The 21,617-nt window shown below is 36.8% G+C and overlaps 5 protein-coding genes and 1 long non-coding RNA gene across 14 annotated transcripts; 4 read left to right on the top strand and 2 right to left on the bottom strand.

Moving 5' to 3' along the window:
- The first annotated feature begins 26 nt into the window (after window positions 1-26).
- LOC142556248 (pentatricopeptide repeat-containing protein At1g69290-like) lies at window positions 27-3,527 on the top strand. The gene is made up of 2 exons (XM_075667636.1): window positions 27-2,069; window positions 3,388-3,527. Exon 1 carries the CDS (start codon window positions 93-95, stop codon window positions 2,043-2,045), a length of 1,953 nt encoding a protein of 650 aa, XP_075523751.1. The 5' UTR covers window positions 27-92; the 3' UTR covers window positions 2,046-2,069; window positions 3,388-3,527.
- On the top strand, window positions 2,047-4,486 carry LOC142556258 (protein SPIRAL1-like 2). 2 transcript variants are annotated; one of them, XM_075667649.1, is made up of 2 exons: window positions 2,047-3,711; window positions 4,098-4,486. In XM_075667649.1, exons 1-2 carry the CDS (start codon window positions 3,368-3,370, stop codon window positions 4,183-4,185), a joined length of 432 nt encoding a protein of 143 aa, XP_075523764.1. In that variant the 5' UTR covers window positions 2,047-3,367; the 3' UTR covers window positions 4,186-4,486. The 2 variants fall into 2 exon arrangements, with proteins under 2 accessions (XP_075523764.1, XP_075523772.1); XM_075667657.1 differs by having other exon boundaries at window positions 2,047-3,678; window positions 4,098-4,479.
- Window positions 4,487-5,620: 1,134 nt separating this feature from the next.
- LOC142556216 (ubiquinone biosynthesis protein COQ4 homolog, mitochondrial) lies at window positions 5,621-8,049 on the bottom strand. 8 transcript variants are annotated; one of them, XM_075667558.1, is made up of 4 exons: window positions 7,911-8,049; window positions 7,550-7,639; window positions 7,030-7,233; window positions 5,621-6,199 (listed from the first exon to the last, which is right to left on the bottom strand). In XM_075667558.1, the coding sequence occupies exons 3-4, from the start codon at window positions 7,210-7,212 to the stop codon at window positions 5,702-5,704; spliced, it is 681 nt and encodes a 226-aa protein (XP_075523673.1). In that variant the 5' UTR covers window positions 7,213-7,233; window positions 7,550-7,639; window positions 7,911-8,049; the 3' UTR covers window positions 5,621-5,701. The 8 variants fall into 8 exon arrangements, with proteins under 8 accessions (XP_075523673.1, XP_075523676.1, XP_075523693.1 ...); XM_075667561.1 differs by having other exon boundaries at window positions 7,030-7,212; XM_075667578.1 differs by having other exon boundaries at window positions 7,550-7,615.
- Window positions 6,206-6,724, top strand: LOC142556243 (uncharacterized). Its single transcript, XR_012822580.1, has 2 exons — window positions 6,206-6,390; window positions 6,517-6,724. It is a non-coding gene; the product is annotated as an uncharacterized LOC142556243 (long non-coding RNA).
- A 170-nt stretch (window positions 8,050-8,219) lies between the features above and the next one.
- Window positions 8,220-17,706, top strand: LOC142556213 (serine/threonine-protein kinase 1-like). Its single transcript, XM_075667552.1, has 18 exons — window positions 8,220-9,021; window positions 9,731-9,819; window positions 9,906-10,013; window positions 10,230-10,337; window positions 10,684-10,774; window positions 11,020-11,072; window positions 11,336-11,398; window positions 11,537-11,581; window positions 11,718-11,753; window positions 12,396-12,451; window positions 12,959-13,040; window positions 13,686-13,820; window positions 14,000-14,138; window positions 14,530-14,671; window positions 15,889-16,072; window positions 16,620-16,820; window positions 17,354-17,439; window positions 17,529-17,706. Exons 1-18 carry the CDS (start codon window positions 8,220-8,222, stop codon window positions 17,626-17,628), a joined length of 2,520 nt encoding a protein of 839 aa, XP_075523667.1. The 3' UTR covers window positions 17,629-17,706.
- Window positions 17,707-18,002: 296 nt separating this feature from the next.
- On the bottom strand, window positions 18,003-19,164 carry LOC142520668 (protein BIG GRAIN 1-like E). Its single transcript, XM_075623757.1, is given in 2 exon segments — window positions 18,003-18,851; window positions 18,854-19,164. Coding segments are annotated over 2 exon segments (924 nt in total). The 5' UTR covers window positions 18,996-19,164; the 3' UTR covers window positions 18,003-18,069.
- Window positions 19,165-21,617: the final 2,453 nt, after the last annotated feature.

Here is a 21,617-nt window from a genome sequence, read left to right as displayed (position 1 = left end):
TGTGTATGTTTGGAGTAATCTAATAGATTGCTTCCCTGAGAAAATTAATGGCATGGTCTGCCTGCTTCCTTCGGCGGCAGAGGTGAAGAGAAATGTGGAGAAGAGCCGCGTGTCTGCTTTCGAGAAGAAGCTTTTCATCGGAACAAGAAATCCCAAGCCTCTATTCCTTCCTCCAACCATCAATTTTTGCACTGAGAAGAACAACTTCTCAACCGCAAGCAACCCTTTCAAAACCTCAAGAAAACTCCCTTTCACAAGCTCAAAGATCCAATCTTGAGACCAATCTTCAACAATTCCTTTTCGACCATTACACAGATGAGGCCTGGAAAGCTTTCAAGACTTTCACCAATTGTTCTTCTTTTCCGAGTAAGTCGCTCACCAACTCGTTAATTATCCACCTGTCTTCGCTATCTGATGCCCATAATATCAAGAGAGCATTTGCGTTGGTGGTTTATTTGTTGGAAAAGAATCCTTCATTGTTAGAACATGAAAGTGTGAAGAACCTTTTGGATTCCCTGAAAATTGCCAACAGTGGCGCGCCTGCTTTTGCATTGGTGAGAAACATGCTCAAGAACAGGTTTTTCATGCCTTTCGAAATGTGGGGCGTTGTTCTTGTTGATATCTGTAGGCAAAACGGGAGCTTTGCTGCTTTTTTGAGTGTTTTCCACGAGAGTTGTAGGATTTCTATCGATGAAAAGCTGAATTTATTGAAACCTGATTTGGTTGCGTGTAACGCTGTGTTAGAATGTTACTGTCTTGAGCTTGAATCTATAAGTGATGCCGAGAAAGTGATTGAAACTATGTCAGTTTTGGGCGTTAGGCCGGACAAATTTACTTTAGGATTTCTCGGGTATTTGTATGCTCTTAAGGGGCTTCAGGAGAAGGTAATGGAGTTGGATAGTTTCATGGGTAGGTTTGGTATATCTGATAACAAGGTTCTTTCTGATAATGTGATTCGTGGGTATGTGAAATCAGGTGATCTCCAGTCAGCATCGGCTACTATTCTCCGCTATTTGAAAGAAGGGGAAGAACAGTGTTTTAGTGAAGGAACCTGTAATGAAATCGTGGAAGGGTTTTTGCAAAATGGGAATTTAAAAGGTTTAGCGAATTTGGTCGTGGAATCTCAAAAGTTGGAACCTGCATCATTTGAAGTGGACAAGTCTGTAGGTTATGGAGTCATTACTGCCTGTGTCAATCTTGGCTTATTGGACAAGGCCCAGAGCATTCTCCATGAAATGAACGTGCAGGGAGCTTCCGTTGGACTTGGGGCCTATGTACCAATTCTGAAGGCTTATTCCAGAGAGAAACGAACAGCTGAAGCTGCACAATTAGTTTCCGAAATCTGTAACTTGGGACTGCCATTGGATGTTGTTACATATGATTCTTTAATCGAATCATCCATGTCCTGCCAAGATTTTCGGTCTGCATTTTCTCTATACCGCGACATGAGAGAATCAAGAGTGTGCGAGTTGAAAGGCAGTTACTTGACAATCATGACAGGTCTTACAGAGCATCATAGGCCTGAGCTGATGGCTGCTTTCATGGATGAAGTTGTTCAGGACCCTCGGGTTGAAGTGGGAACACATGACTGGAATTCTATAATTCACGCCTTCTGTAAGGCCGGTAGAATGGGAGATGCTAGGCGGACCTTCAGGAGAATGATTTTCTTACAGTTTGAACCGAATGAACAGACATATTTATCCCTCATTAATGGATATGTCACCATGGAGAAATATTTTAGTGTTTTGTTGCTTTGGAATGAAGTTAAGAGGAAGGTTTTTGGCGAGGGGGAGAAAAGGTTGAAGTTAGATAATAGCTTGGTTGATGCATTTTTATTCGCGTTGGTCAGGGGTGGTTTCTTTGATGCTGTGATGCAAGTAGTTGAAAAATCTCAAGAAATGAAGATATTTGTTGATAAGTGGAGGTATAAGCAAGCATTTATGGAGAACCATAAGAAGCTGCGAGTGTCAAATTTGAGACGGAGAAACTTTAGAAAAATGGAATCACTTATTGCCTTCAAGAACTGGGCAGGGTTGAGCACTTGATCCAGTGTTGCAATGGTATCTAAGGTTTGTTCTTCTCTAGTTTCTGCATGGAGATGGTTTATGTTATTGTTTGAAAGTGGCACGGTAAAGCTAACGAATCCGAAGATGGTCGTGGAGTTGATTGAGAAGGTGGTTTGAGGACTTTGGTGTATTGAAACTTAAATATAGGTTTTGATTTTTTTATTCATCTCACCGGTCGATGTATTCAGGTAGGCTCTTGTTTAAACAAATGTGTGGTCGGCCACCTCGGCCGGAGTGTTAGGTCATTCCCCATCAGGATCCATGCTTGGACTTGATCTTTCCAGCGAACAAGAACAGGAAACACAGCGCTCTATAGAAAGTTAAAATGGCTCATATTTTGGACAATTTTTATTCCTATGTAGGTTTTCAGCTGTTTAAGATTCAGACAGGATGTATGACAAATATCAGTGTTCTGTTTCTTGTTATTAAACGATATATCTACCACATGCCTTTTGATGCATTGGTGGTTTCAAAGAGTACTTTGATGCCTGTTTCATAGAGCTGGATTTTTTGATGCATCTAATTTTAATTTTTTTTAATTTTACTTTTGAAAGATCTTTTAAATTGTTATGGGGAAAAGTGATTCTTTTTCTTTTCTTTTTCTTTTTTTCTTTTTCTTTTTTTCTTTTTCCTTGAAGATGGTGTGATTCTTTTTAAAACATGCATGATTGTTTTTAAGTATTGAATATATTTAACCATTCGTATTCGTTCCTTTTGATTTTAGTATCTGTTGCGTTTCTCTTGAGCCATCGGGGGTTGAATCTGGTTTTTCTGTAGCTAATCCCTTTACAATCGAAGCCACGCTATTGGTTGAATTTTCATTGTGTTGATATTAGGGGAAGAAAATAGCCCGTTTGAGGAAATTTTCTTATACTATGCTGTGCTATGGGTTTTGTTTCTCATACTTAGCAGCCTACTTCGATTGGAATTTTATCAAAAATTAAAAGTTTTGTTTCTCGAATTTAGCAGAGTAATTCGATTGGAATTTCATGGAAATTGGGTTGTGTTTCTCATATTTATCCTCAAATTATTGTTACTATTCTAAGAACAGGTTTTCCTAAGGAGTAACTATGATAACTATGGGGCAAGAGGGTTGAGGAGGGATAACTGTGATATTTATTCCATATCCTGAAATGACTCCGAAATTGGCTATTTATAGTACAAGAGAATCTTCAAGTTATATGATATATATTAGCTTTCGCATTAGTTTAGTGGCATTTTTTGAATTTTTGGTTCTTGATTAAATTGTTGTACATTTGATACCCACCGCATACAGGCTAAACGGGTTATATTTTTTGAGTATGTTTGAGCTTCCTGACAGGCCTCATATTAACCTGCAAAGAAAAAATGACAAGGGTCGTGGGGTGAGCAGTGGTGGAGGACAGAGCTCGCTTGGGTACTTGTTTGGAAGTGGTGAGGTGCCAAAACCGTCACCGGATAATGCCAAAGATGTTGCAACTGAAAGTCGGGCTTCACATAAAGAACATGCACCAAAGCCTAATGCTGCTGATCAGCCTGTGGATGACAGTAAGCAAATTCCCGCGGGCATTCAGAGTAGCACGATGAATAAGCACTCTAGATCTGGTGTGGACAACATTTGCAATTCATCACGGTATGATCTAGCTCGTCAAACTATTGTTATGAGGTGCAGATTAATTTCTTTTTGTGATAACCGAAAACAAAAGGTGCATATATAAAGGGACATGTTTGAAAAATACTTGTGTTTTCTGAGACTTTGAGACCTGTTTTTTTCTCATATCATTTGTTCAATGGTCTCTTCTCTTCGAGAATGTACAAACAGACATCCTATTTTTACCTCTCTCCAGGAATATGAGTTCACGTTTGGCTTGTTTCTTGATTTCTTGATTTCTTGGCCTGTTAGGCTGTTACTGGTTGTAACTAGGGAGGATTTGTCTCAATTAATGAAAGAAGGGCTACGTGAGCCATTTGATATATTTTTTCCATTACAGATACACTTTCTTCAACATGTACAGAATACCTTACATTTATTCCTAATTTGATATGTTGCAGGATTGGCCATCAACAAAGGTCCAGGCTGCTCCTGGTGGAGGTTCTACTCTTGGATATCTATTTGGTGGCGGCAGCAAATAAAATATGATCGCCTGAAATCTTGAGGAAACGTTTATTCTTGATTTGTGCTGTAAAACGTGGTTGTGTGCTGTGCCGCATGTATATGGGGGTGATTTCAATGTGCATGGTCTCTGGCCAAATAACACACAAGCTTGTATGCTCAACCCCCGATGCGATAAACTCTGTAAAACAATTCTGTTAATTTCACTCAGGTACAGCTCGGATGTACAAGATTAACGTTGTATTTCTCGATATAAGGACCAAAATACCTGGTCATTATTTCAAATTTACATCTTTTTTGTTAGATCAGGATTACAAACAAGATAGGCTTGGATGATCGCCATTGTTGCCCTTTTGCAAATTCATTCTCACTTTCTTTTTTCCCCTCAATCTAACTTATTAGACCAAATATCTAAGTCTTCTTTTACTATTTTTTAGATGCTTTCGCTGGACTTCTCTTCCACCTCCAGCTTCGAAAATAGAAGATTTTTCACAAGCTTCTTGTGACCTGAAATCGCTCTGACCGAGTGAATTTCCTATATAAGAACCTTAAGTAAATTTACTCGTAGCTGTGGGTATCACCATGAGTGAGTTCGAAATTACGTTCTGTATTGGATTAGATGTAAACCCCCATCTCTTCCATAGTGACGGCATTACCAGAGAACATTAGATTTTGTGCAAAGCTTTTGATTTCTTGGGATTTTGTTAAGATGAGAGAAAGGGCATAATGATATAAAAAAAATATATATTCAATCCAAGTTACCTTGCATTTGAAGATGTATGACATGATGGGGTCACAAGGAGTGATTACAAAACCCAAACCATATCATCCCATGCACCGAACATTGCCTCAGTGTTATATGCCATCGATGACGAACAAGAATATTGTTTGCCATAGCCCAAGCATCGGTGTAGGTCATAGCATAGCCTAATAATCATTATCCTTAAGGCTGCAGGTGAGGGAGCTACCCATTTCAAATAGCTCAGATACCATTCAAATAGCTGCTACCCCATTCAAATTCTAGTATCTCAGACACTCTGCACTCAGCCTTGATTATGAAAAAATATATATTTTTACTAGCCAATTCTATAAAATATCGAGTTATTTTAGTCTATAAAGTGCCTCAAATTTGAACATGCTTGATGCTGGTGAAAAAAATAAATTGAACTCAACTTCGAATTTGTTCGAAAATACTTGATTTGAGCTCGAGCTTTTAACCATAGGATATTTGAATTAACCATAGGATATTTGAATGGAATGCATCGTGTACCTCTCTTTGAGATAACTTTTGAGGTGAAATCAAACTCAAGTTCATGATCTTAACATGTCATTAGAGCTCAAACTCATTGTTATGTGTTAGATTGACTTAATAGATCACCCGTTAATATCTTTTAAACTTCTCGGTCTATTTGTTCGTTCTTAGATGTGAGAGTGCATTGGAAGTCGTATACATAGGCTTGGATAATACTCTCTCAACTGTTGAGAAACCATTCATTTTTTAGACAAGAAGTTGCGAAAGGAGACCAATGTTATAGTTTACATTTCAGATAGCCTTCGGTCGTGGAGCAGGACTGATTCCCCATCTCCGACGAACGTCTTCCAAGTCTTCTTCAAAATGACGCTCGTAGTATACACACATCAAGTCTGTGGATCTCATGCCGGCTCTAATAGCCCAAGGGAAGTAATGCCGATAAAACAATTTCCTGTGCCCCTCACTGAATCTAGCTGTGCCTCCAATGACAGATAGAGCACACATTGGAAGTAGCATTTGCTCGAACTCAATAACCTTCAATGCTGATTCGCCAATTAAATTGGTAGGAAGGTCAAAGAGGGTGTGCCAGAAATCGTGTACCTCACGAGCACGTGTTGCAACGTATGCTAGCTCTTCAGTTTCCATGAACCGGACTGGTGGCCGATCATCTGGGGAGAAACTCCGAGATCCCATAAACTTTGCGTATGCAGCACCAAATGTGTTAGATGGAAGGTCCCATGTATGTCTTACACTAGCAGAGATGACACGAGGGCGCTCCAATAGCATAGCCTGCAGGGGAAATACGAGTCGTGGGTTCTTACATAGAGTGAAATGATGACATTCAAAATGGATTGTTGAACCATATCATTGAACTAAATAACACAAGTCAATAATCAATTCTCCTTTCGAATATAAAATCATCAAGTTCCCAGTTTTTTTTTACAAAATCGATTAGTAACAGTATTGTCCTGTCCTGTCCTGTCCTGCACTCAAAATTCTAAAGCACCACATTATGGGTAAAATATATACCACGAAATTAAATAACTTAGTCCTGCAAGTATCATATTTGACGATATAAACCCAATTCAAACAAGAACCTTCTCCAGACAATGGTTTACACATCAAACTTCCCATTATCATGAGTCTGACTATGCAAAATTTGCAAACAAGATTGCCTAGTTTCATGTACCACCAGCCAAAATTGGGACAACTGCAGGAAATCATGAGGAAAACCAACTTCAAACTGAACGTCTGTATCTTCGTAACATCCGTGTCCATGGCCAGTTATAGGCATCTTTTGGCAAACAGACTCAACTCCAACTCACATTAACCAACAAAATGATACATCAAAATCATGACCACATGCAAATAATCAGCTCCAACTCACAAAATATGTACTTTCTGATGTTTAATCAGCAACCCTCGAGTCGTGAATATTAAAACTACAGAGCGAACAAAAGTTAAAAATTCAAATTCTTGAATCAGAGTTGATAATGAGTTAGGGACGATAATGAAAAGAGTTCTAATACTGCGCGCTGTGACAGGGCCAGATTAAGAACACTGAACGCTTAAATGTTATACGTCATTGTTAGCCACTCAAGCTATGAGTAAAAGCTCACCCTGCCTTCAGGGCTTCTCTTCATCCTCTCTAGGACCCGCTCAAATGCATGCTTTCCAGTGGTCTCTCCTAATGCAGCAATCAAGTCCGCCCTTCGAGGATCCAGCAATGCTCCTACAGCTGATCCAACTGCAACAGCAGTCTGTTGCCAGCCCTTCAGTCTTACGAGTGCACCTCCAATCATCTTAATAAAAATTTCCCGAATCTGACAAGACATTTTTAAGTTTAAAGAAAGGGATGCTGTAAAGTAACAAAAAGGGTACGGCATAAACAAAATAACCTATCGTAAAATTTTTTAAAAAAAAAAAAACAAAACAAAATAACCAATTTTGACGATGCTGTTAACTAACACGAAGTAATAGAAATTGTAAATAAATTATGTTAAATGTAACCAAATATTAAGGACATGCATTGATAAATGTATTGGAAAATTTGCCATTAGGTGGCAAAGAAACTGATAGTATACCGTATATCATAAGAATTTTTATGTTAACATAAAACTCAGAAAAATATGATCTTACAGAGAAATGACTATGGTTGCCGAGGAAGATAATGGCGGCGGTCGCGCGTAGAAACGGCGGTGGCGGCTGCAGTGAGAAAGAACCGATGTGCTGTATTTGAGAGGAGAATAGGTTGAAAGGGGATCCGAATCGCCGTTAAAGTTTTAACATTATTTAACAATGTATCTCTAAAGTTTAGGGACTAAAATGGTTGCTTTGAAATGACTAAGGACGACCACAAACAAATAGTGTTTATCCAGAAAAATCACATAATCTCGATTAACTCAAATTAACCAACACTTCGCAAAAAGTTTGACATCCACCCGCAAGTAATTACAGGACAAGTATATATTTAAAAAACGTAAAAACCAAATTCCGTTACCAGCCAGAAAAGAAGAACGGAGGTGAAAACGGAAACGAAAGCCCCCAACTGTTGATTCCAATCACGGTTTGAGCATCAGCGCTGAGGCGAGACGATTGGAGGCAAATCTTCGTCGCGGGTTGGAGGAGTAGATTCGATGCGAAGCTTAATGAATTGTTCGTAAAACCAGAAGTTGCCAAAAGATAAAGAAATCGCTGTTTGCTATGTTTAACGTTTTTTAAAAAGTAAATCCGTGGTGACTCAAGTAAAATTTAAAACTTGCAGCTCTGCTCGTCTCGCCCTCTAACAGAGTTGAAGTAAACATCAGCAATGGAGTTCACGCACAGGTCGTGGCGAGCCGGGAAGCCCCCGCCACCGAAGAATTCCGACCCTTATTCTACGATCGTGATCCATGATGGTTCCAGAGACAACGTGTCGTCAAGAGATCCCAAACCGGACTCAGATTCAACGGGTATATATGCGACAATGATATATAAAGATGATACGAATGAGGACGAGGAAGATTCACTCCCTCCGCTGTTGAAACGACTTCCCAAAGACTTTGGTGGAGGCGGGGATGACATCATGGGGTCCGATGATGACGACGCGTCTGCCTCTATTTCTGGGACGATGGTTGTGAAGACTGACAGAAGAATGTCGAATTTTTCGGATAGAAATATGAAGGTATCTTCGCCTTATGCAAAGGGGAGGAGCTCGGTGACGCCGTTTAGGGAGAGGAGAAGCCCTAGAGGAAGAACTGTTGATGAAGAGGAGAGTACGGGTGATTTTTCGACATTTGTGGTTAGGGGGAGAGATGAAAACGATGAAAATGGGGATGAGGATGAGATGGAGGACGGAATGGGGACGGTGGTGAGAAGGGGTGGCGGTGGTGGAGGTGAGACAATGAGGAAGGCGGTGGAGAGTATGCAAAAGGTGGGAGTAATGGGATATGACAGGAGGAGGAAAAGTAGCGGCGATAGTGTTGGGGGGAGTGGCCGGGGCGTTGGCGAGGGAAGTGTTGGGGGAGGGATTAGACAGCTGAGGCACCAGGGGTACGTGTCCTCTAGCTCGATACCAGAGAGCATGACAAGGGAAGACCCCTCTACTAAGTACGAGTTGCTCCACGAACTTGGTAAAGATTGAGTTTAAGTTCAATTTGTTTGCTTGCTATCAATGAAATTAGTTTTTTTTCATCCAGTTGACCCTTTTTTCCCCATATTATTGATACGGAATATGTTCTTGTTTCTTGGCTAAATTATGTGGCGGTATTTCTTTTTCTATCTCAAAACTTCTACTGGTGTTGCTGTTGTTGAGTCAAATGTGAACATCCTGCTTAACTAGAAGTAATAGCTGATACATAACTTTTTCCTGGTTTTGAGTGTAGATAATCTTTTAAGGAATGTGAATCTGTTATTGCATTAGTATATGAATGAACTAAAAGCACGAATCATTGGTTACAGAATGTTTATTGACAGATTTAAATCATGCTTTTTAGGCATTTATTTATGCCAGAAGAAATATAAATCAGTGTTGTTATCTGCTAACCTGGCTGTTGCTAAAATTTAGATCAGTAATAAGCCCTGCAGTAACTACTGACAGAGATGAAACATAAGGAAATGATCAGAATAAATTTCAAAGTAACTCATGTTGAATCAGAACTAAACATGCGATGGTAGTGAAAAATATGAACATAGTATTACAATCCTCATCTAGGCCACGTAATTCACCAAACAATCAGAATATGAACTTTCTGCACGGTCTTTCTTTTTTCGTCTCATTTCACATTGTTATAAATTGGCTGGTGAAATTGGGCTGACTTGTGGAGAAATTCCGGCAAACAGGGAAAGGTTCATATGGAGCAGTGTATAAAGCTCGAGATATAAGAACTTCAGAATTGGTTGCTATCAAAGTTATATCATTGTCTGAAGGGGTATGAACTCAATTTATTGTTTATGCTACAGCCTCTGATATCTTTTTAGTGAATTATTTTCAAACATATAAAGGATTCGTTATTAGGAGGAAGGTTATGAAGAGATTCGAGGTGAAATTGAGATGCTGCAGCAGTGTAGTCATCCAAATGTTGTTCGCTATCTTGGGAGCTACCAAGGAGAGGAATATCTTTGGGTATGAGTATGACAAATATTATACGTGACTATTGTATTTTTTTAATATACTCATAGGATGAGCAGTAATCGTGGCCCTTTGTTTTGTTTTGTTGTTTGTTTGTTTTTTTGGTTGTTTGCTTGGATTCAGTTCTTGTATTTTACTACTATCCCCAGCCTTCAACTGAGTGTGAATTCGATTAACCGTTTGAGTTTGCAAAATTGGACTTGTTGGCAGATAGTGATGGAGTACTGTGGGGGTGGAAGCGTTGCTGACTTGATGAATGTTACTGATGATCCTCTCGAGGAGTATCAAATAGCTTATATTTGCAGAGAAGCATTGAAGGTGCCCTTGAATTTGATAAGATTTGGTTACTAAAGTTACTGATGATTTATTTATATGATGGTCAATGGGATTTTTGCATTTAATGATAGAAATAAATGGTCATTTGCATATCAAATAGTTTGGCATCTGTATTAATGCATACAATAATTGGCATGCCTAGTATAATTTGTCCTTGTATACGTCTGTTGGTTCTGCCTGGCTCTTCATATCAGTGCGCTGCTTTTGGATTGAAAAAGTGAAAATGCATGTACCCATCACCATTAAAGAAAACAAAGATCTGTAGTTGTGGTTATTTAGGAATGTTCCACATGTTTTTTGGGTCTCATATTATTTCTGTATTGTGCAGGGTCTATCCTATCTGCATTCAATTTTCAAGGTGCATAGAGATATTAAAGGCGGTAATATTTTGTTGACTGACCAGGGAGAGGTCAAGTTGGGTAAGCCTTAAGATTTTCACTTCACGCATATGTCTCTGGCAAAAACATCAACCAGATTCATATATTTCTCCTTTGGATAGCCTTATAAATTTCAATCCTAATTTGTTGGACTGTTGATCATGAACTTCAATATGACTGTATTAGTGCATTAATGCTCATAAATTTGACGAATATATTTTTACTTCTTTGTTGCGTGCTGGTCTCTGTTTATTTCAATGGAAATTAAGGACAACTAACATCTACAGGTGATTTTGGTGTTGCTGCGCAGTTGACAAGAACCATGTCCAAGCGTAATACGGTATACCTTACTTATTCCTATTAAATTGTTACATAATCTCTTTTAATGTTGTTCCCTGATATAGACTATAATACCATAAAAAATTAATTTTTGAAACAAAATTCACAAAAATTATGATGGTCAATGCTGTTGAAGAGGCTCTTTCTCTTTCGATTTTTTGGCTAAGAGTGAATATTGAAACATTGTTGTCACAATTTTTAGAAGACAAGTGTTTTTGTTGATATCTTCTTATTAATGTTAGCATACCCCTGATATTTTTTCAGTTTATTGGCACCCCTCATTGGATGGCTCCTGAAGTTATCCAAGAAAGCCGTTATGACGGCAAGGTATTTGTGTTTGTTGATGATTTTTGACTGAGTGGAGCAACTAATTTGATGTTTATTCTACATCACAATTAAAATGATGTTCTGAATAGAAGGATGTGTAGTTGCTGGCTTTCAAATTTCACATTTCATTTTTGTCAGGTAGATGTATGGGCTCTTGGAGTCTCTGCTATTGAAATGGCTGAGGTATGCTTATCAATTTGTCTAGTTGAAGAACAGCTATATTCTCTTGTTTTACTTAATGCCAACTTTATCCCCTATTTTGGAAGTAAGTCAATGTTATTAATACTACTATCTTGTTGTTCCTTGACATTTTTTCCAGGGTCTTCCTCCAAGAGCAACTGTACATCCCATGAGGGTAAATTTACAAACCGACTGATTTACTTTTATTTTGAGTTGAACCATCATGCTGCAATTTCAGATTCAAAATATGAAGTTCTGAGTATCCAGGTTGAATCTCATTTGCTTAAGGGACAACAAAAATAAATCTCCAGGAAACACCGAGATAAATTTGCATAGATTTAATGCATATGAAGATGGAAATTCTCAGACTAGAATCCGAAGTTGTGATAGACTGCGATAGCCATTGTAGGAAAATAACTGAAACATAGAATTGCTGTGAATAAGGGACTGTGCAGGCAGATTGTTCAATTTAATTATGCCAAGAGGTTGGAAACTTAGAAAATTAAGCAATAGCAATAGTCATTATGTACTGTCCTTTGCTCTCATCGGATTTCATCTTATACAAAATAAAATACTAGCAGAATGTGAATGGCTACTTTGGATTATCCTCTGAATGTAAATTATCCTGCACAAATAATATTTACTTGATTCTTGAGGTGGACACTGTTAAAAGGTTGTATAATTGAGCCTGGTTTGCATTCCAAAGTCGTCTTTTTTAGTATTTAACTGACTGGACGTGTCCTTTATTGCAACTATCTTCTTTCTATGATAAGATGTTCTAAATTTGGTGGTTTAACATTTTTGAAATTTGTGGTAGGTATTGTTTATGATTTCCATCGAACCTGCTCCAATGCTTGAGGATAAAGAAAAATGGTTTGTCCCGATATTTCTTTTAATTTGTGGCATCTTTACCTATAAACTTTCACCACACATCGCTGACTTATTGCAGAAAATTATAAAGCTAAAATGCTGAAATATTTTTTATATTTGAGGCCGCTGTTTTCACTTATTCTGTATTATATGCCTGTTCTTTGGTTATGTTGATTAGCCAAAGAGTGGTGGCCACTTCCAAAATTGCCTTTCCTTAGAAAAGATTACTTTCAGGAATATGGCTGCTCGTCTCCTATTTTCCTATAACAGTTGCTTAACTTTGCTATACTCCGAGTATTTCATTTTTGAGAATCAACATTGAAAAAACTTATGAGTTTCAATTTTCTGCCAAACGTGCAATTATAATGATTAACAGATTAAGAGGGCATTCTATTTTATTAGTGGTTATTCCTAGGTATTCATGTATTGAAATTGATTTAAATTGTTTTTCTGTGTTGTTCCCTGTAGTTTTTTTATATCCGTTGAAGCTTGAATAGCTTACTATTGCAGGTCACTCGTGTTTCATGACTTCATTGCAAAATGCCTTACTAAAGACACGAGGCTTCGGCCTACAGCAACTGAGATGCTGAAGGTACTCATAATATATTTGGTTTCAACTTCACACAATCCAATGAATAAATTTTAAGATCCGTCGACTGTTCCACGTTGAAATCTTCGCCAAAAAAGTTAGTTCAATGTGAAACTCCTAATATATAGGCTTCTGCAAAAGTGTACAATTCAAACATAGAATAAATTATATGTAGGTTTATATTAGGAGTATCAGTATGAATTAACTTTTCTAGTGAGCTAAGACTTGTAGTTGTACATATAATTTGTTCTATGTTTGAATCAAAGGGTTCCTGTCTATTATGTGACAAATTAACTAATTCCACGACTACACTACATTATACTTGATAGTAGAGAAATCCTGGTGATTGTAAGTATTGAGTTTTCTTCTTATCCACGACGCTATGTGCAGATGGATGATATAGCCACTGTAAATTTCAAATTTTGCATGTTATCTCCAGTGTGTCTTCTTTGAGTTCAATTCTTAAAAAGTATGTGAATTTGACGAGAATGCTGATACAGATAGCAATCAGTGAAGCTATAGGAAAAAATTACAATCTGGATTGTTTTGGCGTTATGTAAGGTTTATAACTATAGGCCTTTATTTGCTTGAATGAATGTCGAATTTATCTTCACTTAGATCTCTCTTTCACTGCCTTTGCTCTTGTAGCACAAATTCATTGAAAAATGTAAAAGTGGAGCTTCGGCAATGCTGCCAAAGATTGAGAAGGCTAAGCAAATAAGAGCATCAATGGCTGTGCAAGCTCACGATATTGAATCAGGAACGATAGTTTCAAGAGATGGTGTATGGTTTATTTCTGTACTATTTTATTCAAAGTCTATTCGTTCATATTTCTCAGTGTAGCTTTAAAAAAACTAGCGACTCCGTTCTCTTTGAAAACGTGAAAGAGGAAAAATCCTTAATTTTCTATTTTCTAGCGTGTAATTTACTTAATTGTATGCTTGCTATTTCTAATGCTGCAGCCTCTAGAAAATCCAACCTCTCATGAAGCCATTGTTAGTACTGTTCCATCTAGGCCCCAATATGATCAGCATACTACTCGTGCTATTAGCTTAAAGGATAAAGAGTACCCATACAATGAGGTACAATCAGCTATGGAAGGTAATCATGCCGCACAACTTCTACCAAAAATGATTTTATTTTTATTACATTTTAGAGTAGAATACAAGTGTAGAACTTCATGACTTTACAATTTGGGACCTTCGGGCATGTTCCAAAAACTTGACTCGTAATTTAGTCTCTTCGTATTTAGCATTTTTGGGTTTGAGTTGGTACTAGTTGATTTAACTAACAAAAAGTATAGAAAAAGTATGGTTGCACGATCACCAGGTTACGTGTACACTGGTATTTATTTTTCCAGTTTAAAACCATATAAATTTCATATTAACTGAATTGTGTGTTCGGACTGTTATTTTTCTTTTGTTAGACATTAAAGTTGGCTGCTTGATGTGGTAGTATTATAAAATGCACTGATCTGAATATGTTTGACTAGGTGATTATGGCACTGTGGTTGTTCATGATAAACTTGAGATTGATAAATTGGCTACTCCGGCAGCATTGGAATTCTCTGCTTTTACAAGACATACTGGAAGTCCTTCAGTCAGTGGGCTTGGAGATAAAGCAGTCGACCCTTGGTACTCTACTGAATTAGTAAATAAATAAATCCACACACACACACACACACAATTTCTTCAATCATGACACCGCGATATCCTATATTGGACTTTTTGTCACTTTTCTGTTCCTTTTCAGTTACCTACACTTGTGCGTGTGTGTTGCTCGACTGAGCTTCTTTGTAAAACTGAATCTCATTGTGGAAATACCTTCGTTTAAAGTTCTGTTATGCGCCATGGGGATGGCGGTACTTTTTATGATCATCAATCCAAATGTTTGTCCTTGCCTTATGTTTCGGGTGTAGGATTTGTTTGATTGGCGTGGTTTTACGAACATCAACTTAGACTCGAGGTTTTAGTCTTACAACCAAATTAAAATATTTATTGCCATTTGCTTGAGACTGGGAAGTAAGTGATATGTGTATGTCCATATGGGGGATTTCTGGGCCTTCATCTGATATTGCCCTTGCCCCTGGATCTTCTTTCATTGCTCTTATTTTTTTAATGAAAACTTTGGCTTTAATTTGAGCTGCAGACCCTACTCGGGAAAATGAGATACCCACGTTAATAGCAGGTCTGACTCCAGTATTGAATAGATCACCCGATAAGAATATTTGTCCATGCATTGGTAGGAATATATGGATGACAGAATAATAGTACCATGGCATTCGTTTCATATAAAAATATAAATAAAAAATAGTACTAGTGCACATTATAAATTTTATAAGATTTCCAGTTCCCCAAAAGATATTCCTTTGTCTCCATGAGCAAGGAGCACGTGAAAGGGTTCATGTGCCACACTTGTGGGAGGAGCTTTTTACTCTGGACATAGGCATACTGAGGCGCATTTCAAATCTATAGAAGCATAATGGTTGTATTTTTTTTAAGGTTTATCAGCTCATTCATCGCAATATGTTTAAACATGATAATTTAAACATACAAAATTTATATTTCAGCATTGCAATTTCAGTTTCCTGGAAACTTGTCTAACATAATGTGTTTTATTGAAATTTCTTAACCTCACTATGGTCTTGAAACTAAGAAGTGGCAGAATCGAGGGCCGGCCTTATCTCTGAGTCCGCTGACGCAAGGAATTTCATCTTTAGTTTCTATTGATCTCTTGACGGTTCATCTTTCCGCCTAGGCCGATTTTTAGAACAGTTCTTCTGCAATATTAGTTTGGTTCCTTGTGCGCGTAACATTTTATTTTATGCTACTCATGCATGTTAACCTGTCAGGATGGACATCGCTACCGATATAGGAACCCCAACTGAAGAATTACAAGAACCTCTGACTTTATCTGTCTCACCTGAGCAAAACCTTAAGGGCAATAGCATTCCCCAAGCAATGGTTGGCAAAGGTGATCGCTTGAATGATGCTTCACTTACTAGTGAGGCCGTCAGTAGAAAAGCATTGGATAAGGTATTTCTGACCCCAGACTTCGAAACCTGTCTTTAATGCATCAAATAATGGAAATCTCATTTTTTTGGGAACCAGCTCATAGTGGACTCTTATTATTACTGAAGTAAACGAAGCTTTGTTTGAGCCACTGCTATATTTCTAACATTGAGAAATGGGAGTTGCAAGCATTCACCTTTAGACTCACTGATTCTTCCATATTATGTGCTTTTTGTAACTTTGTCGTGCCTTTCTTTTTTGTGTATTTTTCCAAATGCCAAGAGTAAATATTTTATTCCAGGTAGGGACAGGTCATGATTATGGTTTTTAAACAGGTTTTATCTCTTTATAAATTAGTTCAGAATTTTATTATTGAAACTTTGAATTTGTTCTCGATTTAACCTCTCATCTGGGAAGCCTTGTTCTGCGTAATATTAGCTTCAGTAACATCCCTTCTATGATGGTTGAATTTTGAGCAGTCACTTTGGTGGTTGCTCTAATTGTTTTCTTTTCAAGTTACATCATTATGCCGTGTTCAGTTCCTTTAGTAATGGTATTACATCTGCAACAGCTTTGGTCCATATACTCTGCTGGTAACACCGTGCCAATTCCATTTCTGAGGGCAACTGATATATCTCCCATTGCACTTCTGTCTGATAACGTGCTCGGAGGATGGCAGAGGGACAATGGTGGGAACGTAGCCATGGAAGCCATGCAAGAGCTTTTTTCCAGCGATGCCCAGCCTAAAAAGGGTAGAAGCAGACAAAATGAGGTCCTCTCTGTTTTCCTGGTTCTATACTATCTTGTTAGCATTTATTCTCGACTCACGCATTTATTCTGGACTCACGCGTATACTAAACTGCTATATTATTTGCGATGCACTTAACGTTACCATTCTCATATGTTATAAGAGGTTGTCAAAAATTACTCATTAAAAAACCTATTGTTTAGGAACTGTGAATGTGTCAAATGCACTACAATTTTTCTGCTCCCCAGTATGTTATATTTAATGTTTTGTATTTGTAAATGGTGATGCTTTTATCAAATAATTCACAACTTTAGTTTAATTCACAACTTTAGTTTAATTCACTGATTTAATAACAGGAGAATATAGGCCACTTCCTAACAATACCATGCAAATAATCTTTTTGCTATTGCCTTATTTGAAATTGTTGTTACGATCATGAAGTCAAATTACCTATGCATATCGCGTATGCATAATGTTTACTCTGTGTGTGTGTGTGTGTGTGTTCAAGACATATTACACTCAACATGTTTGGAGTGGCTTATGTGCGTAGTATCCAGGTTCCCCTTCCTCCCAATGTATATCAAAGGCTTACTTCAAGTCCAACGCTGATGAATCTTGCCCAGGCATTAGCTTACCACAAGATGTATGCTTTCGTAATATCCTTTCCATACTTGATTACGTTTTCTTTGAACTTGAAGAATTTTCTTCACATCTCCAAAATATTTTCTTCAGGTGCTATGAAGAAATGCCTCTTCAAGAAATTCAAGCTGCACAAGAACAACAAACCATTCAAAACCTCTCCGATACCCTTAGAACTATTTTACGATTGTAATAATCTAAATTCAACATAGTAGTTTAAGATTTCTGGTTTACCGGCATTCGAGCTCATTAATGTGTAGTGCATTTGTCTGAGTTACCTCTTTTCTTTTTTGACTTCTTGTGCTCATGATATGAACAATACAAATATCAGCATTAAAAAAATGTGTACGATATGATGACCAATTTTGTGTTTATGTCGTGATGACTGCTGATATTTCTTTTTCTGCATTAACACAGTCATCCTGAAAATTTAACATTTCTGCAATATGTGGTCACCGTAGTTAATTTTCCTTTGTATTTCTCGACAAATTTCCTATCATACAACTTTCAAACGTATGTAGCCTTGTCTACATATAACAAATTAAATAAATAAAATTCCCCGCATAATAAAGGAGTTTTATACGGACCAACAATTAACATAAATATCAATCACTAATAATAATAGTCCAAATAGTTACGCAGTTGCAGTTCTGGAAATTGATACACTTTTCTTGATCCTATCCATTTGAGTTGGTTCATAAACTGGCAAACCAGTGCTTGAACAAAAACCCAAATCGTAATTTGGTAAATCGAACAGATCAGAACTTGAATCACTATCTCCACCATGGCTGAATTTTCGGAATTCCTGTCCTTCGGATGAATAATAATTTTCAACCCAATAATTTGTTGAACATTTCTTGTGATCAGAAGCTTTGGAGCTCCAGTTTCTGACGACTTTTGTGGAAGACCCATTTCTGGAACTGGGTTTCTCATCCGACGAGGCGTAATCTGTGTTTGTTTTCACATCATACTCATTTTTTAAGAAACCCGGCTTGAAATTTTCGTTTGACGTTTTCGGCCCAGAAATTGCATGCTGAAGGGGATCAGAAAAGCTGCTGAATTCTCTGTATGATTTTGTGGGAGTGTTTGCATGAACATGAGTTGTGAAACCGGAACTTGAAGTTGAATAAATAGATTTCGAATCAACAGCATAGTTTGTAACTGGAAAATGGCTGATACTGCTGCTGCTTCTTCTCCTCTGATCAACGGGGTTTTCTACTTCAAGATCGTTAATGGTGTCACCTGATTTCAATTTCTTCTTCTTTACAGATTTTTGATTGAATAAAGAGTTCAAAAAACTGGCAATCCTTGCTCCTGGAGAGCTTGGCTGTTTGTTTTTCTTCTTTTCTTTCATTTGATTTTTGGTGACGTGATTCGGCCAGTCTAGACTCATCCGTTAACATTTTTTACGCGATTTTTCTCAAGATTTGGAGAAATGTAACCTGGAGTTTCATTGGCGCCGGAGAAGTACTGCGTCGCCTCGAAGACGTCGAGCTCCCCGGAATAATTCCTCCATTGGAATGAAATCTTGTTGAGTCCTGAATGGCAAGTTACAGACATGGTTTAGTCGCATGTGGGAGTGGATCTTGTGGAGATCAGGGTTTTGAAATGATTGAAAATAATGGTTCTAAAGGGTCCTTTTATAGCGATAAATGCACTATATCAATATAATAAGTAATTGTATATATTTCATTCTCCTGTAAACAGTTTTCCGAATGAATTAGTCACGTAAAGCTTGTTTGATATGGTTTTTCTAACTACATTTGCCCCTTGAGTTATCTCGTGTGCATCGAAAAATAGCGATTGGAATTCTCACGCTATAAAAAAATTGTATATACGATTAATCAGTTTTGATATATTGCATATTCACCACCGCAGACACTTACGTGAGCAACGATGAGGTGACACTCACCTATTGAATGTACGTATAATTTTTCTGTGTTTCGTAACATCCAATAGATGAGTATCACATAATCAGTGTTCACATAAGTATACACGGTGAATAAACAGCATTTCAAAACTGTTCGATTAATTATAACAGTGTACGCATTTCTTCACTTTAATTTTTATGCTAGATATTCTTAGTATACATGTTTTTGTTAAAATTATACATTTGCTAAGAAAGAAGAACACTGCTCTAATCAAACTAAATATTCTCGACTTGAAAAGAAATTTGACACCTTTAAAAGCTCGAGTTAGTTTGATCAAGTATCAAATATCGTATATGAATTCAATTTGAATTACGTAGTCAAGGTTTGACGAGCTCCAAGTTTCTGCATGAGCTCAAGATCACCAACGCTTGACATGGAGTATAATTCAAAAAAAATATTATTTTGTTTCTATTTTATATACAAAATTACGATTAAAAACATGACATTTTATTTAAAAAAAAAATCAATGATAAAGTTGTAGATTAAATGATCGTAAAAATTTAAATTAAATAAACTCGAGTAGCTTACAACGATATAATATCTAGATATGCATTGATACATCTAACTAGAAATTTTGCTGCACTTACTATCTATTAAGGGAGTGTTCACAATCACTAAAAAAGTTATTATTGACTTTTGGCTTAAAAATTCAAACTTGTGTGTTTTTTAAACTCAGATTCTGTGTTAGCTTCTGCATAATTTAATTGAAATTCAAAAACTTGTGAGTGGTGATTTTGATTCTACAAAAGTGAGTCTAATAACAAGTTAATAATGGAATCAATTTTTATCAAACACTTCCAACTTCTCGTTTCTTCTCTTCATTTTTGTTTTAAAACATTATTAAATTTTGATTTTTTCACATTTTCTTCATAATGACTAAATTTAATCAGTTCTTTAAAATCATAATATATTGTAAACACTTCCTAAAATGGCTAGACCTAATTCCATCCTATTATCTGTCTGACAACCCCCAGCAGGAAATAAATAAAAGCGAATCTATGCAATAACATGGTCGACATAAGGGCCATGGCGTCAAATGAAACAACCTTTTTTTTTTTTTTTTTTTTGCCTTTTCCTTTTTCTTTTTGAAATCCGAAGGATATGTAGTGTCCCTCAGGGTGCAAAGAATGCTGTGCTTTCTTCGATGCTCTTCCTTCATTATTTGGTGGGATTAAATTTTTTTCCAAGTGGTGTTGGCATGATTATGTTTTGTTTTTACAATATTCACTTTTCTTTCTTTTAACATATATAAGTTTAACAAAAAGATGTTGTCGAAAAAATTTAAAAAGATAAATATAAAAAGCAATAATTCTAGAGCCAACATCAGAAATAATTTTTTTTGCTTAAAGTTTAAATAACTCGATTTTTTTGGTCAACTAACTTGTTTAATTTGGGTTTTATTCGACTAAATTTTCAAAGTTTAGTTTTGATACATTAAATTTTATTTTTCGGTTATTTTGTTCAAATTGCTTATGTGAAATCTTAGAATATTTTTTGATGTCACTTCACCACTCCTTCGAAATAGTACTGAAAGATCGAAAATACGGTATTTTTCCCACCCCTAGAGTTAGTTATCTTGAGCCTTTCTCTCGAAAATTTATTACGGTACTCGATGATCGCCTCTCTTAAACATAAATATTCTAACAACAAAGTAATTAAATTTCTCGTTTTTGAACGATTTGGGCAAGAGATTTACCATATGTAGCTAAGTTGCATTTATTACAAAAAAATCATGTAATTAGCTTCCCGTCCAAAGTAATTATAATAAATTATTAATTCAATCACCGATGATGCATGGCACATATGACATGCTACTAAAACAGAATATATTTTTGTTTTTTGTAAGTTCAGTTCGTGGCATTCACTAACATGAACGGGAAGAAAATATATGAATATGACATCCACTGCTATTCATATGTATAATCTGTGGACAAAATGGCGAGAAACATACGTATGCTGATACTCGAATGGGTTGTTTCCTTCGATATATATATCAGCATGCAACAAACGAAGTGCGCTTTCAGATGCAACTCCCGCGCGCAGTTTATCTTGATCATGAACTACAGAAGCCACGATTGGACCATAGTTCGGTGCTATTTAGACCATCAAACATGACAGCACATCCAGATATCTTCCATTTCAGATTTTTTAGGAAAAGACACAAATATCGTCAAAAAAAAAGGAAAAGATATAATATATATATATATATATATATATATTTATTATTATTTTTTTTTTTTGCAATGAAATA

Source organism: Primulina tabacum, chromosome 1, assembly GCF_025594145.1.
Source record: "Primulina tabacum isolate GXHZ01 chromosome 1, ASM2559414v2, whole genome shotgun sequence".
Taxonomy (NCBI): domain Eukaryota; kingdom Viridiplantae; phylum Streptophyta; class Magnoliopsida; order Lamiales; family Gesneriaceae; genus Primulina; species Primulina tabacum.
This window is presented reverse-complemented; position numbering and strand designations above follow the sequence as displayed.